We start from the raw sequence: 24,614 nt of genomic DNA on the forward strand, positions 1-24,614 counted from the left end.
TGGCCACAGAGGCTGGAGATCCAATTAAACAGCTAAAACACTCCTGCTAACAATCGCCCGTCAGCTTCTGAGCCACTTTGGCAGAGGTGAGAAAGGAGAAGTTAAATAAAAGAGATGGGTTTATCCTTGTTTTGAAGGTGGTGAGGATGTCTATTATTCTAACCTTGCTTGGCCAGCAGTTTCTCAGAGGACAAGGTTCAATTTACCTCCACAGCAAAGAGGAAAATATCAGAGCAGTCATCCCTGTTTTGTTCTGCTGTTTTATCAGGATTAAAGATGGCCCTTTGTTCAATGAAAATATTTTTTCCTGTTTTTTTTTTGTTTTTGTTTTTGTTTTTGTTTTTGTTTTTTTTTCCAGCTAGAAAATTAAGATCTCAGCTATTCCACAGTAACTGGAGAGCTGGTCAGGTGTTATTACAAGCTGCTTAAATGCTGAATGAATTCACGATAAAGTTGTTCTCCTGGCCAGTTCCTTTTTTTTTTTTTTTTTTTTTTTTTTTAATTATTATTATTAAAGAAAGAAATAATTAGAGCCTATTTAACTGCAGCTTATAATGAACACTTGGAAAAATAACAGTTCCAGGGAACGAATGAACATTTTACTCATCTCTAGCAAATCTATGAGCAAAAGTCAATATGAAAATAACAGTGACACACTTAAAACAGGATTTCTATTCTACTTTTAAATCCTCTTAGGTTTTGGGCCAGATCAAAGTAAAGAGAAGGAAAAGATATGTGCAAGAAAATTAGAAACCCTTCTTGGGTCAAAAGTGCATTTCCTTGGGCAAAGGCAGCAGGGGACAGATTCACTGAGAGCCAAGTTCAGAGCCAAGTGAACAGTTTTGATATGAAGAGACACAGGTTTATCTTGAAGTAGGACACAGACCTCAAGATGTGCATGGAGAAGTCTTCTGGAAAGATTTATTGCTCACATATCCCCTCAAATCCTTTCCAGCATAAGACCATCAAAATGGGGCTCAGTAGTTTTGTCTGCAAAGAGTATCTTAGGACAATTAATCAGAATTAATTTATCTATTTCAATGGAATAAATTAGTTTGTGCTGCCTGACTCTGTGTTTGTACTCTCCTTCCAAACTAGGACTTTCCACTTAGCTTAAAATTACTTCTTCCCAAATAATCTGAGCTTAACTAACGTCACTGCAGTTTGGAGGAGGAATTGACTGAGAATGCAATGGAAAAAGGACAGGAAGACAAGTGAAATAATTTATTGACTCATAGCCCCTTCAGGTTTTTTTGCACTTAGAATTGGCTTTGCTGAGTGTTGTGTTCTGGAAAAAGTAAAGTAAATAATGAGTGAAAACTGATTCATTCTTCACTGCTGCACTCCATGCCATGGAAATCCAACCCAGTCTCCATGGTGCTCCACCCCATCCCACTCCTTGCCACCACAACCTCAGGAGATCTACCATGAAGAACAGTCAAAGTTTTGCCCCTGGGGAGGATTAAGGGAAGATGTTACACCCCCCTGCCCAGTGCTGATGAGGCTGGCCCTGGAAAACAGGGTCTTCCCCCTGGAAAACAGGGTATTCCCCCTCTCACCACTTCAAGAGGGCTGCAGGAGAATCAAACAGGTCCTCCATGGAAGATGGTCAGGGATGAGGAAGGATGTCCTGCAAAGAGAATCTGGGGAACGGGGTTCCCCCCTAGTTTATCCAGCATAGGAGGGACACATTAAGGAGGTTTTTGGCTGTTGTCCCATGTGTTCCCGTGTTCAAAGAGTGACCAGCCCTGCAGATCCCCCTCTCCCACTCCCAGTGCCATCTCTGCCTTCTTTCTTCACACATTGTTCACCAAAACTGGTGTGGCCCTTCCTCCAACCTCACTCAGGCACACCCCAATCCCACAGCTGGACATTTTTCAGGACCAGCTTCCAGGTCTTTGCACTCCTAGTCTCCCTACCACAAGATAAGTTATGACTACAAAGCCCCCACCAAGCATGGGAGACATGGGTTAAATATCTCTGGTGTGGTCAAATTTCAGAGGGAACTTGGCAATTGTGAGTCAAGAAGATGGAATTCAATATACCAGGTTTCATTAAAAAAAAAAAAAAAAAAAAAAAAAAAAGTCTAAGCCTAATTGCAACATATTTTAAATTTATGGAAATGTTAAAAAATGCATGAAATCATTTTAGCCCTTATTAGAGAAATATATTTATCTCCCTTTATTTGAACTTCCCCCTTATCAGGAGATACTTCCCAGCCTTTGAGGACGGTTGAACTTTCCTTAGTTATTTGACTAGTCAGAGGAGCTATTCAAACATTCTCTACATTCTCTAGTCTGAATCTGAAATAAAAAGAAGGGAGTAATTATAACCAGCCATTTGCTTGCATTTGTTGAGCTGAGCTGTGTCTGCAGTTGGCTTTTCCTCTTCATCCCCCTCTCAACACAGCTTAAAGAAATGGAAGAACTGGGGATGAAAGTGCTGGAGGTTCACCAGCTCAACCCATCAGTACCTGACTGGTGTGGGCACTCTGTGCCCTGTTCCCTGGAAAAGAGGATGTGGAAAGAGGATGCATTACAGGGGGAGAGTGGAGCACACACCGAAGCCTTTGCATCACTCAATCCCTGCCTAACAGCCAGATCTTTTTTACATCTTATCAGATTTGTAAAAGAAAGGGGCAGGGTCACCGCTCCTGAATTAAACCAAGAAGAAGCAAGATTAACATCTCTCTTAGCTGTAATTATTTGGGAGAACTGGAAAAAAAAAAAAAAAAAAAAAAAAAAAAAAAAAAAAAAAAAAAAAAAAAAGCCTTTAAGGACTGTGGGCCTGATATTTCTGGGTCTGAGAGATTTTAGCCTGCTAGCAGCTGCTAACTTTTTTCCCAAGGAAAAATTTCTCAAGAAAGCTTCTTCTCAAAACAATCTTGGCAAACAACTCTCCTTTCTCAAAACAATCTTTCCCCGGGTGGTGTTTTGCTGTTTCTCTGCTTTAACCAATGGCACTAGAGAGGTGTCATTCCTATTTACCAACCATGTTAAGTCTGTATGGGAATGGCTTATAAAAGGTAGTAAGAATTAGACAATAAAGCCTTTTTTCTGTGCTCTTTGCCTTCCGAAATATTTGGAGTCTCTCATCTTTTTTTCGTGCCCTACAATGACGCGGCAGATTTAACCCCAGCACACAATGGATAATCTGATGCAAAGCCTGCTGATGGATTCCCATAAATCCTTTGTGCTGAGGGCCTGGGAGGTGCAGGAGGGACTGTGCCAGCACGTGCTGGGGCGCATGCCAGGCAGGCAGGGACGGGCAGGGCCATGCACAGCCGACCCCACACAATTCCCCTGGGCTCACTCTTCCAGCACAGCCCTGGGGCAGCTCCCCAGGAGCCTCTGCAGCCCCCTCCATCCTTCGTGAGGACGAGGCCAACCTCCTCCTCCTCCTCCCGGGAAGGGCTCCCCGTGCCCGCGCGTGCAAGGGGAACATGCCTCCACTTACTATTGCAAGCCTTCCTATTGCACAGCCGTCCTTCCTCCAGGACTCCCTCGCAGGCCAGGCCCTCGTTGGGAAGGGGCTGGCAGGAGCGCATGCGGGTCTGCAGGCCGCCCCCACAGTCCTTGGTGCAGTCGCCCCAGGCCGACCAGGAGTTCCAGCCACCTGGGCAAGATCCAGAAAAGCCCCGTCAGAGCCCAGAGGAGAGAGCCCCAGAGCCCAGGGGAGCTGAGGGAGAGCCGGACCCGGCAGACTCTGACATGGACCAGCTGCCGAGACTCAAAACTGGGGTGTCTTTAAAAGTGGTGGGGCTGGACACTGCGGGGTAGCCCAGAAAGTCAAGAAGGGGATGGAAGAAGCGTTGCTTGATGTAACATTGGCTTCTCTTCAGTTATTCCTATTTCTAGAGTTTGAGGAGGGTTTGGACAATGCCTTCAGGAACATGGTGGGCTGTCCTGTGCAGAGCCAAGATCTGGACTTCAGTGATCCTTGGGGGTCCCTTCCGCCTCAGGATATTCTGATTCCAACTAGTCCTGCTTTTCCTGTGCTAACTGTGGCAAAGAGCTCCCCTCTGACAAAACCCTCTGCCCATTTTGTGTCCTGTTGGCTTCTAACCCCAGAAGACACGAGCAAAAACCATTTCAAGGTAAAAATCTGCCATCAGTGTGGTTGTGTCTCCTCCTTCTGCCACCACACAAATACACGATGTGAAGACAGGGAAGGTGAGAAGGGATAAGGGTTCTACCACTCATGTTTCCCAAAAGAAAGACATTTCCTTTTCCCACACTGCAGACCCCACCAATCACAGAGAGGAACCAATTTCAAGGACAGATTTGGTGGGGGACTAACAAGGGAATTACATTCTCCTCCAGCACCCTTTGTAGAACCCGCAGGGAGCAGCCTGTGAGCACCATAAGATGAAGGTGCATTTTTGGCTCCTCTCCTCAGCCATGCTCAGTGCTGGTGTCAGCAACACTCAGCTTTCCCCACTGTATCACAATCCACAGCTCTGAAAAATATGGATCCACCAAACCACCTGGCTGCAGGGATGATCCTGCTACTAAAGGAAATTCTGAGCCTCTGCAGCCTTCTCCACCCTGTGTCTTTCCAGCTTCCTGCCAAGAGCAACTGCCCCAGGTGAAATCTCCATAAATGCTGATGGCAGGATGGACTGTGAAGACCATCTGAATCTGGCTGGCCTCCCACAGTCCAAATGCCTGCAGGGAGCACAGCAAGGCTGAGTTTTGGGTTGTAAAAGACTGCAGGGGATTATCCAATCCTTCCAGGTGATGGATAAGCTGTCACATCCCTCAGTGGTCAGTTCGCTCCTCATTGGCCGCATGCAGCAATCTAAAATCTGCTGAAATAAGCCTCAGCTTCACAGTTCTGCTCCATCCTTTGTCCACCTCATGGGGAGGAGCAGAGGTGGCCCTTCAGCCCAGAGGTGGCCACTTTCACATGGCTGCTTTTCCTGCTGTGAGTTCTCTCATTAACCACAGCTACCCTTGGAGATGTTTCAGGTCCAGGGAACTCAGCTCTGTGCTGTGCTCAGGCACAGACAAGGATAATGAGTTAAAGATGCAGGGTTTTTTTTTGAAGACAGGAAACACTGGGAAAAATCTTATTTTTAAAATAAAAATTAAATATACTCCTCCCCTTCCCCCCCCCCCCCCCACCCTTGCCAACAGCCAGAGAATTTAGAGATGCAGATGATCCACTTCAGCTGACTCAGCCTCCCTGAATTTCTATTTATGAGATCGTGGCTGTACTCTGAGCTCTGGGTTCTGCTGGTCCCTACAAACCCTTGACAGGACACCAGCCCTGTTTGAAAAACGAGCCCAACTAGGTGCCAGATCATAATTTAGGGACATTGGCAGCACCCTCTTGCACAGAAATGAGCAAAACTTGTTTACCTCCACAGCAAAAACCCAGGAGTTCATACTCTGCTACCTCCAGCCTGGTTGTGATTTAACTTTTCCCTCCAAGACAGAGTGAAAGTAAACACAGCTCAGCAACATTCCCACTCCTGATAGCCATGGAAGCTGCTCAGATACTCAATCATGAGAATAACATGGAAAAAAATGGAGTAGGAAGGAGATGGAGGGCAGTGAACTTGCCAGCAAAGTGCCCAGAGATCCTGGCAGCAGTGTGAAGGACAGAGCTGTTACTTGCACAAAACAAATACTTGACCTTGAAGGAGACTGTCCTTCCCTCAAAAGTCACTTTCTGTGCTGGTCACTTCTAAACAGCATGGGAACACAGGGTTGTCTTCCATTTCCTTATGGGAGACAGATTGTGTTTCCTTTGTAAAAGAAACCAGTGGTGTAATGGGGGGTATCAGTGCCAGGCTGGAGCTGATCAGTAGGATATCTGTAACCAGACATGTTTAGCAGTTCATCAGCTCCTGCCTTTGCCCTTTTCAGAGTGTCTTTCTTCCACATCACTCTCTTGCAGATTAGGAGTGAGGCTGGGGAAGGGAGAAAGGAGCTTCACATAAGCCTTGGCTTGGATTGTGATTTATTTGGGATGCTTTTTGTTGAGACAAAATGCATCATTGCTCCAGTGTCTTTAGAAGTTATTTTATATTGTGTTTGTAAGCAAAATATGGGCCCAGGCTCACTGCCTGTCGTGGTGTCCCCAGTTTGATGATGGATTATTCAAACAGTTCTACACTTCGGGGTATGACCTGTTATGGCACTGATCCCCCAAAATACACAGAGAAATTAATGCTGCCTGGTCTCACCACAGGAAAGAGGGAGGGATAATGAAGGTGCCAGTGTTTGGTTTATTAAATTATAGAATCACAGAACAATGGAATGGTTTGAGCTGGAAGGGACATCAAAGATCATCTTGTTTCATCACCCTGCCATGGGCAGGGACACCTTCCACTGGACCAGGTTGCTCCAAGTCCAACTTGGCCTTCGACACCTCCAGGAATGGGGCAGCCACAGCTTCTCTGGAAATCTTTGCCCTGGCCTCACCACCTTCACAAGGCAGAATCTCTTCCTTATATCCAAGCCAAACCTTCTTTTTTCCCAGTTTGAAGCCATTCCCCCTTTTCCTGTCACTCCGCCCCTCTGTAAATATTCTCTCTCCATGTTTCTTGTAGTCTCCTTGATAACCCTAAAGCTTCTCTTCTCCAGGTGTAACAATTCCAACTCTCTCAGCCTTCCCTCAGAGTAGAGCTGCACCATTCCTCTGATCATCCTGGTGCCTCCTTCTGGACTCTCTCCAGCAGCTCCTTGTCCTTCCTGTGCTGGGCCCCAGGGCTGGGGCAGCTCTGCAGGTGGGGTCTCACTTGAGTGGATCCACAGGGGGTAACTCTTACTCTGCTTATCCTCAGCAATGGGAGAACCAGGCAAAATAAGACAAAAATGTCACGATCTCAGATCCTTAACTGGAATGAGATCTGTTTATGAGGTTGAGCACAGATTACTTCCTTCCTCTCCTTGCTCCTCAGTTTCCATCCCATTTGTGAGTACTAAAGAGGAGCTAGAGAAGTACCAGGGCACTTAGTAAATCAACCCAGGCATTTACAGTCAAGACAAAGGTGTTCCCCACTTTATGGAGCAGTCCTTTTTTATCATGAGGTTGTACCATGGTCCTGACAAATTAAATGCTGCATGTTATTTTTCTGGTTTATTGGCTGTCAGATAAACCTTTTGAAATCCCCCTTCTTTTCCTGGGTCTAGTCCTTCACTGCTTCAAGTGATTTGTCTTTTTTAGTGGAGCTGTAAACAAGTGATAAAGCGTCTATTATATGAAGTTATTCCTATCCCACCTTTCAGGGGGGAAAATGCTGTGCCATGAGGAGCAAACACGGGGTTCTTGTGCCCACTGCTGCACCTGGTTCCTGGAAAGGAGTGGCTGAGGGAGCTGGGGGGGGTCAGCCTGTAGAAAAAGGCTGAAGGGAGACCTCATCTCTCCCTACAACTCCCTGACAGGAGCTTGTAGTGAGGTGAATTGCCTCTTCTCCCAAGTAACAAGCGATGGGATGAAATGGCCTCAAGATGAGCCAAGGGGAGTTTTAGATTGTTTATTTGGAAAAAATTATTCACAGGAAGGGTTGTTAGGCACTGGAACGGGCTGCCCAGGGAAGAGGTGGGGTCACCATCCCCATGAGTTTTCAAACAAGGTGTGGGTGTGGCACTTGAGGACATGGTGGTGGTGCTACACTGGCAGTTGGGCTTAGTGACCTTTTCTAACCTTAATGATTCCATGATTCTATGAAAAAATTGATCTACAATAGCTGTGGAATGATCTACAATGGCTGTGGAACAACCTACAGTGGCAGTGGTGTCACAGAGACGCTTTTAGCCCAATGCAGAAGGGATGCAAGTGTGACGTGGTCCCTGCAGAGGGGGCACAGCCACCTCATCCCTCAGCCCATCACTCAGTCTCTGCCTGTTGAGCTGACACAGCCCCATGGACTCCCCATCCTGTAGAAAACGTTCAACCCCACTAGCCCACCACAAAACCCTTTGCTCTGCCCCTTCTTCCGTTCTGAGCATGAGGTTGGATGTTTTTATTTTGATGCTGGGAAATGAGGAATGCACAAGAAATGCAGTGCAGGCTTGCTCTGCAGTTAATGGGACCCTTTGCAGATAGTCCCCACCACCCCTGGAGTCCCATTCCATGAGCTCTCAGCAAACTGCTGCTCCTGCTGATCGATATGGGTTGAGTTGCCATCTGTCCTTAATCCACAAGTAATGAGGCTGCTGCAACTGCTCTATAAAGGATTTTGCTTTTCAAAGGCACTGAATCCTCCGAAGGTCACACACCCAACCCGTTCCCACTTTGTGAAGTTTTTCTCAGCTGTGGTCTCCTAGAAACACGGAGTTCTCTCACTTTGCCCTTTATCCCCTAAACTGGAGGAGCTGTGGCTCATGCCTCCAGTTCCAGAGGTTCCCATCACAACCAGCAGCTGCCACCTTGATAACACAGCCAGGCTTAACTTGTATTTTTTTTATTTTTGGAGAGTAGCCTAAGCTCTTAGAATGTGCTTTAACGAAGGTGGCTGTTGCATTTGAGGCTCCTGGCTGGTCTGAGTACCCATCATTCAGGGAGGCCTTTAATCCAGTTTCTAAGAGGTTTTTTTTGATTCACCTCAGTCAGTTCTTATCATGATCATGGACTAAAACAAATTACTTTTCACACAAGGCTGACCCAACACATTTTAATTCTCTGGTTAAATGGAGAAAATTCCAAGATGGTTTACGTCAACCAGCAAGCTCATATTTGGCATTTCTCCTTCTGAATCTTAAGCAGAGATGCCAAAAGAATGGGTCTTTCCTACTTCAGATTAACTGAGAGGGCTCCACTTAAACACCTCATCCAAAGACCCTTGATCTTCAGGAAGATTTGCATCCTGATCTGGAGTTTATCTTCACAGCTGACAGCTGCAATGTGTCTCAGATGCCATCAGTCAATCATGCCTTTTAATTTAACAGCAATTCCTTAAATTAGACGGCAGTGACAACAGCAAAAACCAAGGACTCTACACGAGACAATCAACTGAGCACAGCAAAAGGGGCTTTGCTGACATTCCACATCCACCTCCCATTTCACTTTTTTGGATTCAGCCTCTCACTGACCCCAACTGAAGACACGTCTTGTTGGCAGCTGCCTCCAGCTCAGCAGGTCAGGGCATTTTGTGTCTAAAAAAACATGTCCAGACTGCAAAAACCCCACCACAGCTCTGTGTGCTACCACTGGGAATATTTGTAGTGGAATTTATATAACAGTTTCTGAATCATCTCAATTAGCAAATGAGTGGAAAAATGTAATATGCAAACAGGGAGAAGGACACTGAAGGGAGATCAAGAGTGAGATTGTCTTATACCATCTGAATCCTAAATTTGTTACACAATGGGGCAAGTGAGGGAGCTGCTCCTTTATCACTCTCCTTTATACTGTGCTGGAAAAGAGCAAGTCCAGAAGGGGCTATTCTGAAGACATCCTGCTATTGCACCAACCAGTGATCGTTCCCTGGAAAGTCATACATTCAGTTTGTTCCTTCTGAGAGGAATCTTTCAGGGGGATGTCTCCTCCTTGTGCTCCATGTGATGAAAGTCTACAGCAGCACAAGTAAGTTGCTCCTGTGGTTCCTTCTCTGCCCTTTCCAAAACAAATCCCATGTAACCCTTTGCTGTTTTGCAGATTGTGAACATTAATATAAAACCAATACCCAAGCTCCCTAAAAAGCAAAATCATTCATTGCAAGGACATGCAGTGATAGGACAAGGGGGAATGGTTTTAAGCTGGAAGAGGGTAGACTTAGATTACATAACAAGAAGGAATTCTTCAGTGTGAGGGCAGTGAGGCCTTGGCACAGATTTTCCAGGGAAGCTGTGGCTGCCCCACCCCTGGAAGTTTTCAGTACAGGTTGGACAGGGCTTGGAGCAACCTGGGATAGTGGAAGGTGTCCCTGAACAAGAAAGGAGGCTTGGAATGAAGTGATCTTTAAGACCCCTTGCAAACAAAACCATTCCATGATTGTTTGACTTTTCTCCACAGAAAGGAGATGGGTGAGGGGAGAAAAATTATTAGCATGCATTAAAAGTTCATGAGCTGCAGGGCAGGGTAACCAGGGAGTGTCTGCTCCTTGAGTTTTCCAGTACTGGAATTGAGGGGTGTCAGATGAAATGGGCAGGAGGCAGATGCAAAACCAGTGAAGGACATAATTTACAGACACAGAGCAGTGCCAACAGGTGCAATGCTTTCCCAGCAGGAAAAGGCACCAAAGCTTCCATGAATATAAAACATAACTGGGGAAATGCATGAAAGACAAACCCATAAATGATAATAGATACAAACCCAGCAGCTCTTGTTCAGAAGTCCAAGCTGCTGAGTTGCACAAAGTTGGAAAGGACCTTCAGGATCAGTGAGTTCAACCTCTGACCTTGCTGACCAAATCACTCAGTGCCACATTGTGGCCTTGGTTTCATGCCTGAGATGTTTTGGTTTTCTGAAATTCCTTTCCCAGGGAATTTCCGTAAACAAGAGAAGTGTTTTTGTAAACTGTACTTTGTTATTCATTCCTTTTCCTAGGAGGGACTTCTTCTTGATGTCCCTTCTTGATGTCTGACCAATGGGAGTGAAGAGGTTTGTCTTTGTGTCACCAATCAGATTGGTCTGTGTAGAATAGTATAAAAGGGAGACACATCCCAAAAATAAAGGAGTCATTTTTAGCCTTCTGAAGTTCGGAGTCTGTGTCGTTGTGGTGTAAAACAGCATCACCACGTCCAGTCATTTCCTGAACACCTCCACAGATGGTGATTCCACCACCTCCCTTGGCAGCCCATTCCGATGTCTGACAAGCCTTTCAGTGAAGCAGTTCTTCCTGATGTCCAGCATGAATCTCTCCAGGCACATTCTCTCTTTTCCTGTTGCTGGTTGCCTGGGGGAAGATATCAAGCACTACCTGGCCACAACCTCCTTTCCGTCTGCCTGGATGCATGTTTGTCTTGTTCCTCTATTCTCCCTGGGTAGCCACTGCTAATGAGAGGACATTGGGCCATAAAAGCCCCCTGATCTAGCCAGCAAGATAGTTCCTGGTACTTTCCCAGTTGCTTGGCCTCTTCCTGCCTTGGCTTTAACCCTGTGACTCTCCTTCATGGAGATGTGGTCAGGGCACAGCCAGCTCGAGGTCAGGCCAGTATTTCCCACCATCAAAATTGCCAAAATCCCCTCAGGTCACTCACTTCTGGGCACCCAAATAAATGATGTGATTTTTCAAACCTGCTGAGTGGCCAAAGCTGCCACTGATTCCCACAGCAGTCACAAGCCCCTGCAAATGAAGGTAACGAGGTCAAATCTGGACAATCATTTAGGACCAGCTTCAATCTCCCTCTGCTCTACAAATCACTTAAGGAAGATGGAAATGAGGCCAGTGTGCAGCTTTCAAGGAAACCCAGCAAAAAGCTGTGCTTATTACATGAATCCCTGCAAATGAAACACTAGGGATAAAGAGAGATTATTTATGTGGAAATGGTGGAGGAGGTGGGCAGGGAAACGAGAAAGGGAATGTTTAGTCTGGAAGGGGAGATCAAATAAAACCGTGGAAGAATCTTCCCATAAGAAAGCCATAGAGGCTTAATCACTTAACTCATTTCAAAGCAGAGCAGGCCAAATATCAGAGAACAGATTTGAGAAGCTAAATCCAGCCTGCACCACTGGGGAGGAATGAAATGCTTCCCTGCCCTGAAACTCTCTGAAGTTGTATAAATCACACCAGAGCTGGGTTCATGCACTGTTTGTTTCTTCACTTGCTGCAGACCCCAGTGCAAAGCACAGAGGGGACAGATTAGCTCAGCCACGTGTGTGTCTCCCCATGGTGAGGAATACATGAGCCCATTCAAATCTTAATATGCAGCCCAAGCTGAGTGAAACCTCCCCTGATAGCAGGATCACTATCTATTTTCATAAAAGGCAGTCAAAGGAGAGCATTTGTGACATTTCATGTCTTTACATGATCTGTTGGGGACATGGCTGAGTGGTGGGCTTGGCAGTGCTGGGTTAATGGTTGGACTCAATAATCTTAAATAGCTTTTCCAACTTAAAAAATCCAATGATTCTCTGTTCCATCTTTCCTGGCTTGAAGGGCCATGGTTTTCACTTATGAAACAGTGGCACAACACTGCATAAACCCATAAATTTTGTAACACCCTGAGCTCTGCAAGCCCCTGCAATTCCACCTTGTTTCCTGGACAGCATTTCCACCTGAAGGGTTCCTCTGGTCCCCCAAAGACTGCCGTCTTCTCACTCCCCCAAGAGCTGTGACACATTTCTCATCACAAGATCACTGCAAGGCAGGGCTGTGCCATTATTGCTTCTGCAGGATGGATTGGGGAGGTCTTGCAAGGCTAAAAGACTTGCCCACAGTATCTTTACAACACTGAGAGAACTCAAATTGTCTTCAGCTGAACATCTTCCAGGAGGACAGAGAGAAAATCACCCAGGGGGAAAACCCAGGAGCCAAGTGTCCCCTCTCAGAGCAGTTTTGATGAGGACATCACCCAATTTGTGTCTCTCAGCACTCCTGGCTCCAGGAACAGCTCCCAGGCTAGAGCCAGAAATGCAATCTCCAGCTGAGACAGCACCTTTGCACTATTAAACCAAATATCTAATGCTGTTTTGATAGACACAGCCAATCCCTCTTTATACAGAGATGTCAGTGATGTGGATTTTGCATGGAAGGGGAACAGTGGTGGCTGAAAACCACATGGAAGTGCTGTGGGGTTTTGGGGGATTTTTTTTTTTTTTTTTTTTTTTTTTTTTTTTTTTTTTTTTTTGTGTGTGTGTGTGTGTGTGTGTGTGTGTGGTCACCTTTGAGGCAGCCTGGGGAACAAGCAGGTTGTCAGCAGGAATTTCTCCTGCCGGGGTCCTCTCCCTCTCCGAGCTGTTGGACACACTCACCCTGCAGAGGAAGATGCTGATCCAGCCTGCCTCGCTGGGCAGAGGATGTCATTCCCAAGAGCTCTGCCCCTGACACCTTGTTTTGGTTTTCCACAGCAGAAGGGAGCAGGTTTCAGGCTTGGCTCTGTGCCTCTGCCTCTTTCCAAGCCCCCTCATTAAATGAGGGGCAGGAAGAATGGCTGGGTGAGGTGAGGGAGAATCTGGGGGAAGTTAAATCATAGGACAGCAGAATGTTTTGGTTTGAAGGAACCTTAAAGATTACATAGTTCCAACCCTCCTGCCATAGCCAGGGACACTTTCCACTATCCCAGGTTGCTTAGAGCCTCATCCAACCTGGGTTTGAACATTTCCAGAGAAGGGACAGCCACAGCTTCTCTGGGCATCCTACCACTCTCTGAGTAGAGAATGTCATTCTAAATTCCACAATTTCTTCAGTCCAAGGAGCAGGCAGGGAAATGTTCAAGCAATCAGAGGAACCCAAATGAGAAGCTCCTTTCAGGCTGCTTAATGAGACTTTCAGGAGGCAGCAGCTGCAGTTCTGCATTTGGGATAATCACCACGTGGTATCCAACATGCCTTGGCACCAAGGACAAGAAATCAATCTCATCAACCTTTACCAGCCTTATAATGACGAGGTTAATATTGATCTTGTGACATTAAGGGGTGGTATGTGAGCCCTTAGCATCATTGCTGGGAATCTGAAGCTGGAGCACTATAGAACAGACTGCAAGCGCAGCAATTTGCTCTCAGATCCCTCAGAGACTCTGGATTAGAATGAATAAAAGCAATTCTCAGCCTGATTTGTAATTGACCGTTCCCAAAGTCGTTGCCTTTTCTATCAGTGGTGAGAGGGGATTATTCACACGTGTCTGTTATCGCCCTTCAAAGTCCCAGATTGGCACAAGGAAATGCCAGATGGGATTTGTGTGGTCCTGCAGGCAGCCGAGTTGTGGTCTCAGCCTGTGTTTTTAGCCTGAAAACTAAATAGGAGTTAAGCTCTTGATGTAGAACCGACATTGCCTTACTACAGGTGAGGTCTCCCCCAGATTTCTCCTGCAATCACCACTAAAAGAAAACCTTTTGCCCAATGGAAGCACCTCCACAAGAATTCCTTAACCGTGAGTCTGCTGATCCAGTCCCTCTATTGATAATCTTCAGCCCTGAGAGATCAAGGTCTTAAAGGCTTAAACCCCTTTGTCCCTAGAGACAAATCTCATGTAGGATTCCCTTGGTCTGAGGTCCTGCTTAAGAAAAGAAAGGCAGAGAATTGAGCGATTAAATCACCGCACACAAGGAGATGCCACCGAGGCTCAGCATTTACCCAGGAATTTGTAAATTACTTTTCCTGATGTTCCCATTTGCCATTTATATTCCAGCAGTGTTAAGAGGCCTCGAGTAAAATGAGACTCGTTCTGGGGTTGGCACTCCACAGGCAAAACAGTCACAGACAGTCCTTGATCCTGAGAGCCTGCAGAGAGTTAGGCAGTGCCTAATTACTGCTGTGATTTGAGCTGCAGAGCCAGGGAGGTGAGTGTGTGTGGAGAGGAAAGAGAGGAGTGAGTTCAGTAACAGACATACAGAGATTCAGACCACTTTACAAATTATTGACCCTACTTAATTGCCAATCATCATGTGCATTAGCTATTTCTTTTTCTCTGTGAGGGAAGGCAGACAAATATCCCCGTGTTACAAGATTGTCTGAACAAACAGGCACGTTCTGGGTGGTGTTTTTACTCCCAGCACATTTAACAGGACCAAGGGTGGTGTTTTTACTCCCAACACATTTCCCAGATTGACTGGAAATTAATCTACATGAGAATAGAGGATGGAGACAGATGGTGGAAGATTTCCCTGCCTCCTTTTCCCCTTTTGTCAACTTTGGTGCTCAGAGGAGTCAGGAATTTTTGGGTTATCCTGGGTTGCCAGGGCTGCTCAGGATGGAGAGCCAGTGCACCAGGTGATTCCCCTTCCTATAACACTCCATGAAAAGAGGAGCATGGCTAAATCCCTTTTGGATAAACTCATTGCCGCCTTCCAGTAGTTAAAGAGGGTTTAAAAAGGAGGGAGAGTGAAGTCTCATGTGGACAGAAAATGATAGGACAAGCAGGAGTGGCTTTAAAGTAACAGAGGAGTGATTCAGATGAGATATTAAGAAGAAATTCTTCACTCAGATTGTGGTGAGACACTGGCAAAGGTTGAACAGAGAAGCTGTGGCTGTCCCATCCCTGGAAATGTCTAAAGCCAGGTTGGATGGGGTTTGGAACAACCTGGGATAATGGAATGTTCTGTCCCATGGCAGGGGGTTGAACTGGGTGATCTATAAGGTCCCTTCCAACCCAAACCATTCTGTGATTCTATGAGTGCAACCTCCCTTAGAGATACCAACTCCTTGGCCAGCAATTCCCACCTCACACAAGGCAAACAACCTCTAATAACTGTATGTACAAGTTACCAGGGACTGCTGTCTGAGGAGTTGTGTCATATTTTATTTTTCTCTGGGGTCATCTGGGATGGCCCACAAGGGCCAAAAGCAGGAAGCTGGTGAAGGGTGAATCTGCATTGCCTGGCTCTAGAGGCGTCCCAAATGCCTCAGATTGGATACATTTTTTTTTTTTTTTTTTTTTTTTTTTTTTTTTTTTTTTTTTTTTTGAGCACATCAGTATGAGCCAAGAGCAACATCTACTGGCCAAGCTGTTTAGCAAGACCAAGCGTAGATCTGGCACAATCCATGGATTTTACACATCTGTGAGATATTTTTAGGTACTACCCAAGCACCAGGATTAGCACCAGCACTTCCCAGCTGTGCAAGTTGCCACCAAAGCAGATCTCTCAGCCCTGCACACCTGGTCTTGGCTTTTATCCATCCCTAATGTGAAAAATGCTTTTTAAGCCCCACTGTGTCCTGGGTAGCACATCTTGATAGATGGAAGTATCTGTGAATCTCCATTTCTTCTTAGCAAAGTGTTCCATGCACTTCCGGTTGAGGTTTCCTGGGATAAAAACAGGCTGAAGGAGAGTAGCAGCCCATTCACTGCCACCAAAACTGCAAGAAACTTTCCATGGGAGTATTCAGCTGGTCTTGAATAGATCAAAAATAAAGGGTCCAAATTTGGAGGCTGAGCCTTTTTTGGTGTCTCCTGGTGAGAGCTAAGAGAATGTGTGGACTTCAAAATAGGAGCTCAACACAAGAAATGGTGCTGGCAAAGCTGGGTTATGATGAGAGATTATGGGAAGGGGCTTCACCCTCCAAAGCTGTCCAGACATGTCAAATTCAACGTTGTTATCAGCCCTTGGTGTGGTGTTTTTTTTTTTTTTTTTTTTTTTTTTTTTTTTTTTTGGTCACAATTGTTCCCAAAAGGCAGCGTGGGAATGTGTGGGAATAAGAGCAAGAAATCAGTGAAGCTACACCCAAAAAATGTTAGCAAGGAAAAAAAAAAAAAAAAAAAGAAAATAGAGATGCTGTGAGTTCATCTTATTAGGAAGAGTGAGAAGAAACCCCATGAATAACAGGCACAGCTCATGTCTCCACCTCTGCAGCCTGGAGCACTCAGCTGTTCAGGCACTGACAGGAGAACAGAGCTCTGAGGAACTCCAAATCAGTTACACATAAAACACAATTTCCTCCCCTCACGAGAGCCACTTCTCCCTGCAGAGCAGGATTTAAAGGGGAGTAAAACAAAAACAGCCTGATCAGTATTCTGAGCTCACTGCAAAATCCCAGAGCATCCCCTCTAGAGCATTGCCAGGTGAGCAACAAACAGCCCAGGTGGTTTTAGAGGTGGTGCAGATCTGGACACTTGGGCACTTCATAAATTAAGGAAGAAAATAAGAACTCGGAAAACACAGATTTTATATTTGGGCATGTTGCTAGAAATACCTATTCCTCTCTGCTGATTATAGAAGGAGACCAAATGACCTCCTTAGACACCAAGGATGGTTTTTGCTCAGAGAAATCCTTCTCTTATCAGGGGTGAGAGATGGCAGAGAACCACAGGTGGTGAAAATGAGCAGGAACCTCAAGCCAAGGCTGCATAAAAGGAGAAGGAACAGCCCTGCCTGCTGCAGGCAGGTGGTGAACTTGCTCTATCCAGGTGCCTGCTCACTCACAGGCACCTCCAGCTGTCCCTTTGGCTGTCCCCTCTCAGGACAGGATCTGCACGTGCTCAGTGCACACCAGACTGAAACCAGGGCAGCTGTGTCCTCTGCAGGGGCAGGACCAGCAGCCTCACAGGACTCTGGACATCTGCTCAGGTTTGTCAGAGATCTCATGCATGACCTCAGAAGAGTCATCTTCCTTCTGTCTGTTTCCCAGGGTGGGAGTGTCTCTGGTAATGCTGGGAAATAGGAAGGTGCTGCAACTGGGAGAGGAAAGACAAATTTTGCTCTTTGTGGCCATGATCTATGGACATGGATCTCAGCTGGATACAACCTGTGGTTTTTACTAAGCCTGTTGTAGCCCAAAAACCCCACCAGACCCCACAGTCACAATCTTATCCAGAAAAGGATTGTAACCAAAACCACCTCTTTGGACAGGTGTGGTACCTGCCCACATAGAACAGGCAAGACAGGTAAGGAAGGTTTTTGTTCTGCTTGATTCTGGCCCATGGATGATGGCTGAGACCGTGTAGGGCATTTATAGGATCCCCTTTATGGGGAGGACAGGAAGGCTCTCTCGGGGAAATGAATCACCAGCTCCTCCAAACTGCAGCACAGACTGGGGTTTCACCCAGTGCCAACAAGAGTTCAACAGGACCAGGATTAAGATGGTCATTAAGGCTCATTTTACCTCTCCTGGAGGATGCCTGGCCTTATCCAATGGTTTGTGGTGAGTTCTGTAACTTTCCACCTGGTTTCCTGCACGAGTTTCTGGACATGGCTTCAGTGCAGCACGTGTGGGAGGAAAGGGAAAGGCCTTTGAAGGAAAGGGACATTGAGTTTCATCCACTCCCTGCCAGAATAATCTCCTGGTTACAGCAACTAATGCATGGAAAGTTATAATGACAAGTGCTTGGGAAAAAGGAGTTGTCTTAAACCTAAGGAAAAAAAAAAGATAACTCCAGGCTACAGAAGCCCAGGGGTCTGGTTTCGGCCTGATGCCTCCCGGAAATCATCTATTTCTAGATAAAAAGTGGAATCAAAAAGCTGCATCCAAGCAGATGGGCTGGTTCTGATCCCTGGCTGAGCAGGCACATGAGGATCCATGCAGGTGATGCGTGAGCAGAGGCCAAATAAAGAAGAGAACAGCAACCCAGGACACGAGGGGCACGAGCTTGAAGGGAAAGGTTGAGCTCTGGTGTCTTCCTGAATAATACAAGGCACAAAATATTCTGTTACCAGCCTGGGGAGCAGACAATTAAAACACCACTTGAAGCAAATGTCTCCTGACTCTGGCTCAGAATTTCAATTAGGCTGGGAAGGCTTATTGCACTTAAGTGCAGGTTAGTGACATTTCAGGAAGGAGAGATTGATTGGGAGCTGGGTCACAGCTCAGCAGCGGGGATCATGTCTAGGGGCCTGTCCTTAAAAACAATGTGTGATCTCTGTGTGGCATTTTCCTTGTTTAGCTCCTTTATGTTTCCTTTGAGAATAAATAATCCCAATAGCCAGAGAACTGTGTCCCCTCCTTTCAAACACTGGCTTCTTTTCTTACTCATCTCCTGTTTCAAAGTTCTTTAAGCATCCTTAGGTGTCCAAGCAGAATTTCCTCTGGCTCTTCTCTTCCTCCTAAGGTAGTTAACCTTTTCTTGTCTCGAGAATCAGTTTCTGACTTGCAGGAAACTTTTTTCTTACTGGTTCACCAGCTTTGCAGAGCCATGGAAAACAGGGGAGTGTCTGCTACTACAAACTGCAAGTACCAAACAACCTCATTCCAGCTTTCCTCTCTGGAAGACTAAGTGGGAAAAAGGCCCTCAACCAGCTCAAAAATTAAAAATAGTTATCGGAAGACACCAGATGTGCACCAGGGAAAATCCAGTAGGTGATAAATCCAGGCAGGACAATACACCAGGTCCTTTTGTGTGATTAGTGGTGACTCAGGGAGCTACAGCTTTTGGGAGATGTGCATGAGACAGGTGTTTTTTTTCCATAAAACATCCCAAAATTAATTAATTCCTCACCATTTCCACACATCCAACTGCTGTAACCACACAACTGCACTGACTAGCAAACACATCACACAAAATGAAACCCTACCAGAAGGAAACACTCTGGTCTAGCACTTGAACTCCAGCACAGAAAGAAACCCTGCTATGGACACACACTGGGGAGATGAGGAGCAAAGCAAATAATCAGATTAAATCAACCAGGAGAAGTTTAGACTGGATTTTAGGGAAAATTTTTTCACTGGAAGAAGGATGGTCAGGCATTGGAACAGGCTGCCTAGGGAAGTGGTGAAATCACCATCCCTGGAAGTGTTCTGAAGGTGTGTGGATGTGGCTCTTGGGGACATTGTTCAGTGGAGGGCATGGCAGTGATGGGTTAACAACTGGAATTGATGATCTCAGGGGTTTTTCCAACTTTAATCATATTCTAATATTTCTGCTACCAAAAGAGTTGTAGGTACAGGAACCTCATTTGGACTCATGATGGGCACACTGATGGACAAAGTCTAACGTGTGCTCTGCTCAGAGGGAGTGAATTTATTTTGTAATCACCATGAATAGATTTTTTTACTCTGTAAATCTGTGGAATTGGTTTCTGGAACCATGGATTCTTCAGTGTCCTGCCACAAGTGGTCCCACAGATTCATGGTTCAAAGCATTTTGTCCTTGTTTGTTGTTGATTCATTCAAAACAATTTTGTCCTTGTACTATCCTAGGTAAAACTGCCTTGGTTCAGTCTCTCGGGGTGGCTAGGTTTGATGGACTGGAAATCACAAAACGGAATCACAGAATCATTAAGGCTGGAAAAGACCTCTAAGATCATCTAGTCCAACTGTTGGAAATTATACAAAGTTTAAAATGTTCATATAACTTTCGTCAGGGCTTTAGTTCACCTTTGCGCAGGGGGAAGGGAATTGAAGTTTCTTTTCAAAGGACTATTTCAGAACTCAAGGCCTGATGAGCTGAACATCTCAACAGATTGAGAGTAGCACAGAAGATACACAAAAGATAATGACTATTAATGACCAGCAATGGACATCAACTCCAAACATCACCTCTGGCATGGTCAGAGACACCTGGTCTGGGAAAAGAGAGATAAGAGGATGGGAATCTAATTGACATTGAAGGAAAAGGGATCAATGATCTTGGGGCTTGGGGCCAATGAACATTGAACCAGTGAATTTCTCAGGATTTTGACTATGTAAGCATGTGGACAATATAGTAAAATTCATGTGTGATGGAAGGATTTTCTCTGCACAACCAGGGCAATGTGTGGATGAAATGATTTCTGTAGCACATCTTGGCCAGGATAAAGTTATGCCTTCATTCTCCAACACTAAAAAAAAAGTTGTTGGAGAGTTCCTGTTTTTCCCACAGCTTCAGTAGCACAACCATTAACCCTGCCAGGTCCACCACTAAACCACATCCCCAGGCACTCAGAAAAGAGATAACAGCATCTTTCCTCTCAGGAACCAGCCAGCTCCCATCCCGACTTTCCCACTTTGATCCCAAACATTGCTCGTGTGGGGTTCCTTCTCACTCATCCACACTCCACCTCTAACCCCAAACAGAGCCAACCTGCACTCAGTAGACATTTCCTAACAGCCAGGCTTTTCCTTTGGAAAGGGATTTGATTGTGCTGAAAGGCAAATATTTGCCAGAGAAGGTTTTGGTGGGTCCTTCAGAGATCTCTGCACATGCAGGGCAAATTACTGGTGCTCACTGCTTGGAGCACAGTAGTAAAACATGATTTTAAATTTTTTTTTTTCCTTCACCAAACAACGTTTTCTTTTCACTTGGTCAGCTCTGAGAAAGGTTTTATTATCAGAGGAAAGTCCATTTTGTGTTGTCACTGATCGTTCCCCACAGAGCCATTCATGGAAACCACCCTGGCCCTTTGGAAGCACCGCGGAGGTTTTCCAACGCCCCTCCAACAGATTATTCCTATCTCTGCATCTGCGGAGTAAGATGAATCAATGGGGGACCCAGGAGGGTTATTTTGCCCATGAATTATTTAAACCCACCGGGTAATACTTCATTTTAGACTGGCCTTGTTTTACGCTTGTAATTTTTAATTCTTATAATTCCACCTCCAGCAAGCAGAGGCTCCTGAGAGCAGTAGATTATATCTCAGCGGGCACACTCTGGGATGCATAAATAACCTCTCCTCTGCTGACAGCACATGGGAAGCGGGCTGGGCTTTCACTGAGGTTAAGATTTTCCCCCCCTCTCTCTCTGTCTTAAAGGAATCTTTATCTCTGTGCAGCTATGCCTCTGTTTGGTAGCAAAAGAACTATTTAAATGCAAATGTTGACTTTTTGCCAGGGGCTGGAGGGAAAACTCTTGTCTAATGATGTCCTTCCAAAAGTACAACTGGTGCTGTTTGTAAAGGAATTGCATCAGGAGGAGTTGGGGCTTTGGTTCCTTGCACTTCTGTAAACGCCTCTGCCCATACTGACTTCTACCCCTTGAAGTCATCACCAGGGGAAAAAAAACAACAACAATTAAAATAACCCAAATATATCAGTATTTATTAAAAAAATATACTAAAAGCAAAGCTGTCTTTTGATGAGATTTCCCCTTCCTCTGCCCAGCCTGTTGAAGATGGAAGAACTGGGATCACCGTGTGCTCACTCAAGTTTGAGATGCTTGGGTTTTGTCTTTTTTCTCCTCTGTCTTGGGTCTGAGTCTTCAGACATTGAATATCTGGGTGACAGGGTCTGCAAGGTGACTTTTGGGCTGGGGCCCACTTGCAAGGGAAAGAGGAGATTCAGACTCTGAAGGTGAGTGAGAAAGAAAGAAGACCCAGAGTGAAGAAGAAATAAAAAAAGATGTGGAGCATGGTGATTAATTTTGTCAGGGATAAGCCACTCGTTACTGTTTTGTACCGTTTTCCTCTGCTGATTCTGATTTAAAGCCAAAATTAGCCAGAAATTCCAGACTTGCTTGCAAAGCAAAGAGCTCAGGGATGCTGAAAGAAGACCAAAGTTACACCAAGCAGAGGCGGGGGAAGAAAACACAAAATACCCAACCAACGTCCGCATGAGCACCTTCACCCACAGCCAGTGGGGAGAAATAAACACGTACCGTGGGTTTCATTTTGGGCCGTGCCCCCAAAATCAAGGTGTGCGTAGGAACAGGAAGGGTTCAAAACAACTGGAGACACATTTGTGGGATCCATCAGGAGTGGATGTGGCAGTGCCTGGAGGCACCAAAGTTCTCCTCCATGTTGGGAATGTTGGGAAGGGAAGGGGTGGGTGAGCTGTTAGACCTGTCATGCACGGGAGCCGCAGCAGGAGCTGGAAGCCGGGAAAAATCCCAGTGGGTCTGTGTGTGTGATGCTCCTCATGAGCCAGACCAGGGCATCCCTCATCCTTCCCCCTCCTTCCCCTCTCAAAGCTCGGGCTCTGCAGGCTGATGAGTTCCAGCCCGCTGAGATTCGATGTAGTTCAGTTACCAAGGAGACAACGATCTGCAAAGGGGAACCTTGGTGACATCCGGGGGAGGAGAATCGACGCGGATCATTCCGGGCTTGAGGAATAGGGAAGTGATTGTCCTGGTCCTTGTGAGATATCCCGGGCAGGCTGCAGCCTAGGGGAACTCCAGAACACCATTTCGAATGAGATCAGTCTATCTGTGGGATGGGGAAGGGTCAGTCTGCCCTTAAAGCCTGTCCTCAGCACCAGTTAGACTGTTCAGCTGAGACACTGCAATGAGAAATGGTCACTTGGTCTAACATCACCCTTCCTCTCAGTGAACCTGATGGGAAAATAAGGATCACCTCACTAAAGCTCCTTCAGGTGAGCAGAGCTGGAATTGAAGTTTCAATCATTCTGCTTAGATCAGGGCTAATTTTTTAGAGTGGGGTAGAAAAGTTTGGCAACCTCCTGCCAGTGTCCTGGCCTTCCTTTTTCCTCACCCTCCACAAGCCAAGGGATTGTCACCCTGCCCTGACATTTGCCCAAATTCAGGTGACGTTTACAGCAGGGAAGGGGAGGCTGTGTTGCTTTGGAAGTCGAAAGAGACACATCTTTTAAAACCAGGATTGTGAAGGATAATGACCCCCCTTGGCTGGAGCAGTGGTCCTGAGTAATCCCTTGAGTACTGACCCTGCATCATCCCCCTCTCCCTCCTTCCCAGCTGGAATGCTGAGACTGGGAAAGACTCCTTCCAACAGGGACTTCCTCCCAATCCTCACCTGATGATCAAGCTGTGACCATGAGGGATGAGTGCTGGGGGACCTCACTAACTAGACAGAGGTTGTTTAGTGAGTGTCTGCACTGGTTAAAACCCAGGAACTCAGGGGATGGTCCTTCCTCCAGCAGCTGGGGAAGAGGGAAAATAAGAATTCAGTTCTGTATATCCTCCTCGCCTGGTGAAGGCTCCATAGCTGAGTTGTCAGGTTTAATCTCTTCCCAACACGTATCCTGCAAACAACTCCTTTGTTCCTTTTTTAAGTTCAGCAGCTCAGACTCAGAGGCAGTGACAGTCTCCAGCAAGGATTTCATGGGAGAGAAGGGAGGCTCCTCCCGTGTCAGCTCTGAGATGTTCTCTGCATGGAGGAGGCTGTGGAAAAAGCCCTCGAGATGTGGTGATCCCACAGGGAGCACACGGGTTGGGAGGGACCTTAAAGACCATTGAATTCCACTTTTAGCCCATGTGATTCCAGCCTTCCTGCCACAGACAGGGGCACCTTCCACCAGCCCAGGTTGCTTAGAGCCCCATCCAACCTGAGAAAATTCTTTTGTAATCCCAAACACCTAGAAGACACAGGAATAAATCTGGAAGTGGTAGCTCCCTCATTGGTATTGAAAACAGATTATTAGGGATGAACTGGGTGAGGATTAGAGGTGGGTTGAATAGCTCCTGCCTGGGGATGGATGAGCCAGTCCCAAGGTGGTTCTGGTTCTTGAATCTTGATACAACAAATTAAGAAGCTTGGTCATCAGTGTTACAGAACATTTCATACTGGTCTGGGGACAGACTCCTTCAGCCAGATTTTTGCAACCCCACCCTGTCTGGGAAACAGCAGGAGCTAATTCTGGAGAGGGAAGAGGGAACATGGCAAGCAGACCTGCAGTTGTCATGACAGGAATCTGTAGGAATGATGCACATTTTTCAGCTGTTATTGGTGCTGTTTCTCTGTGCATCAGTTTACAGGAACATCGTTCAGGCTGGGGACAAGTGGGAAGAATAAGTCATTCCCTGTCTAGCAAGCCCTCCAACTCACCCAGCCTGGAACACCCTCAGGCCCTCCCCAGGCTACCCTGGGCTCCATCTGGACTGTGCTTTTCAGGTGGAAGTTCTAAACCATTTCCCAAATCTCCAGCCAGCAGGGAATCATGGAATCCTAGCATGGTTTGGGTTGGAAGAGACCTTAATCCTGTTCCAACCCACCTTCCACCACCCCAGGCTCCTCCAAGCTCTGTTCAACCTGGCCTTGGGCACTTCCAGGGATGGGGCAGCCACAGCTTCTCTGGGAAACCTGTACCAGGGTCTCACCACCCTCCCATGGAACAATTTCTTCTCAATATCCAATCTAAACCTGCCCTCCTTCATCCTAAGGCCATTCCCCCTTGTCCTGTCACTACATGCCCTTAAACAAACAAATAACTATCCTGAAACAACACCATTGGTGGGGGTTAA

General features: G+C 46.2%; 1 protein-coding gene and 1 long non-coding RNA gene across 2 annotated transcripts in view; both read right to left on the reverse strand.

The window, feature by feature from the left end:
- The window catches only part of LOC310910070, a 603,801-nt gene that overhangs the window by 441,468 nt on the left and 137,719 nt on the right, over positions 1-24,614 (reverse strand). The window lies entirely within an intron of this gene.
- Positions 1-24,614, reverse strand: part of ADGRB1 (adhesion G protein-coupled receptor B1) — a 204,776-nt gene that overhangs the window by 159,383 nt on the left and 20,779 nt on the right. Inside the window, exon 2 of the mRNA XM_083864984.1 lies at positions 3,457-3,615. Within this exon, the coding sequence (XP_083721110.1) occupies positions 3,457-3,615 (159 nt within the window). The remainder of the gene's footprint in view (positions 1-3,456; positions 3,616-24,614) is intronic.

This window comes from Zosterops lateralis (assembly GCF_965231275.1).
Source record: "Zosterops lateralis genome assembly, chromosome: 1".
NCBI classification, from domain to species: domain Eukaryota; kingdom Metazoa; phylum Chordata; class Aves; order Passeriformes; family Zosteropidae; genus Zosterops; species Zosterops lateralis.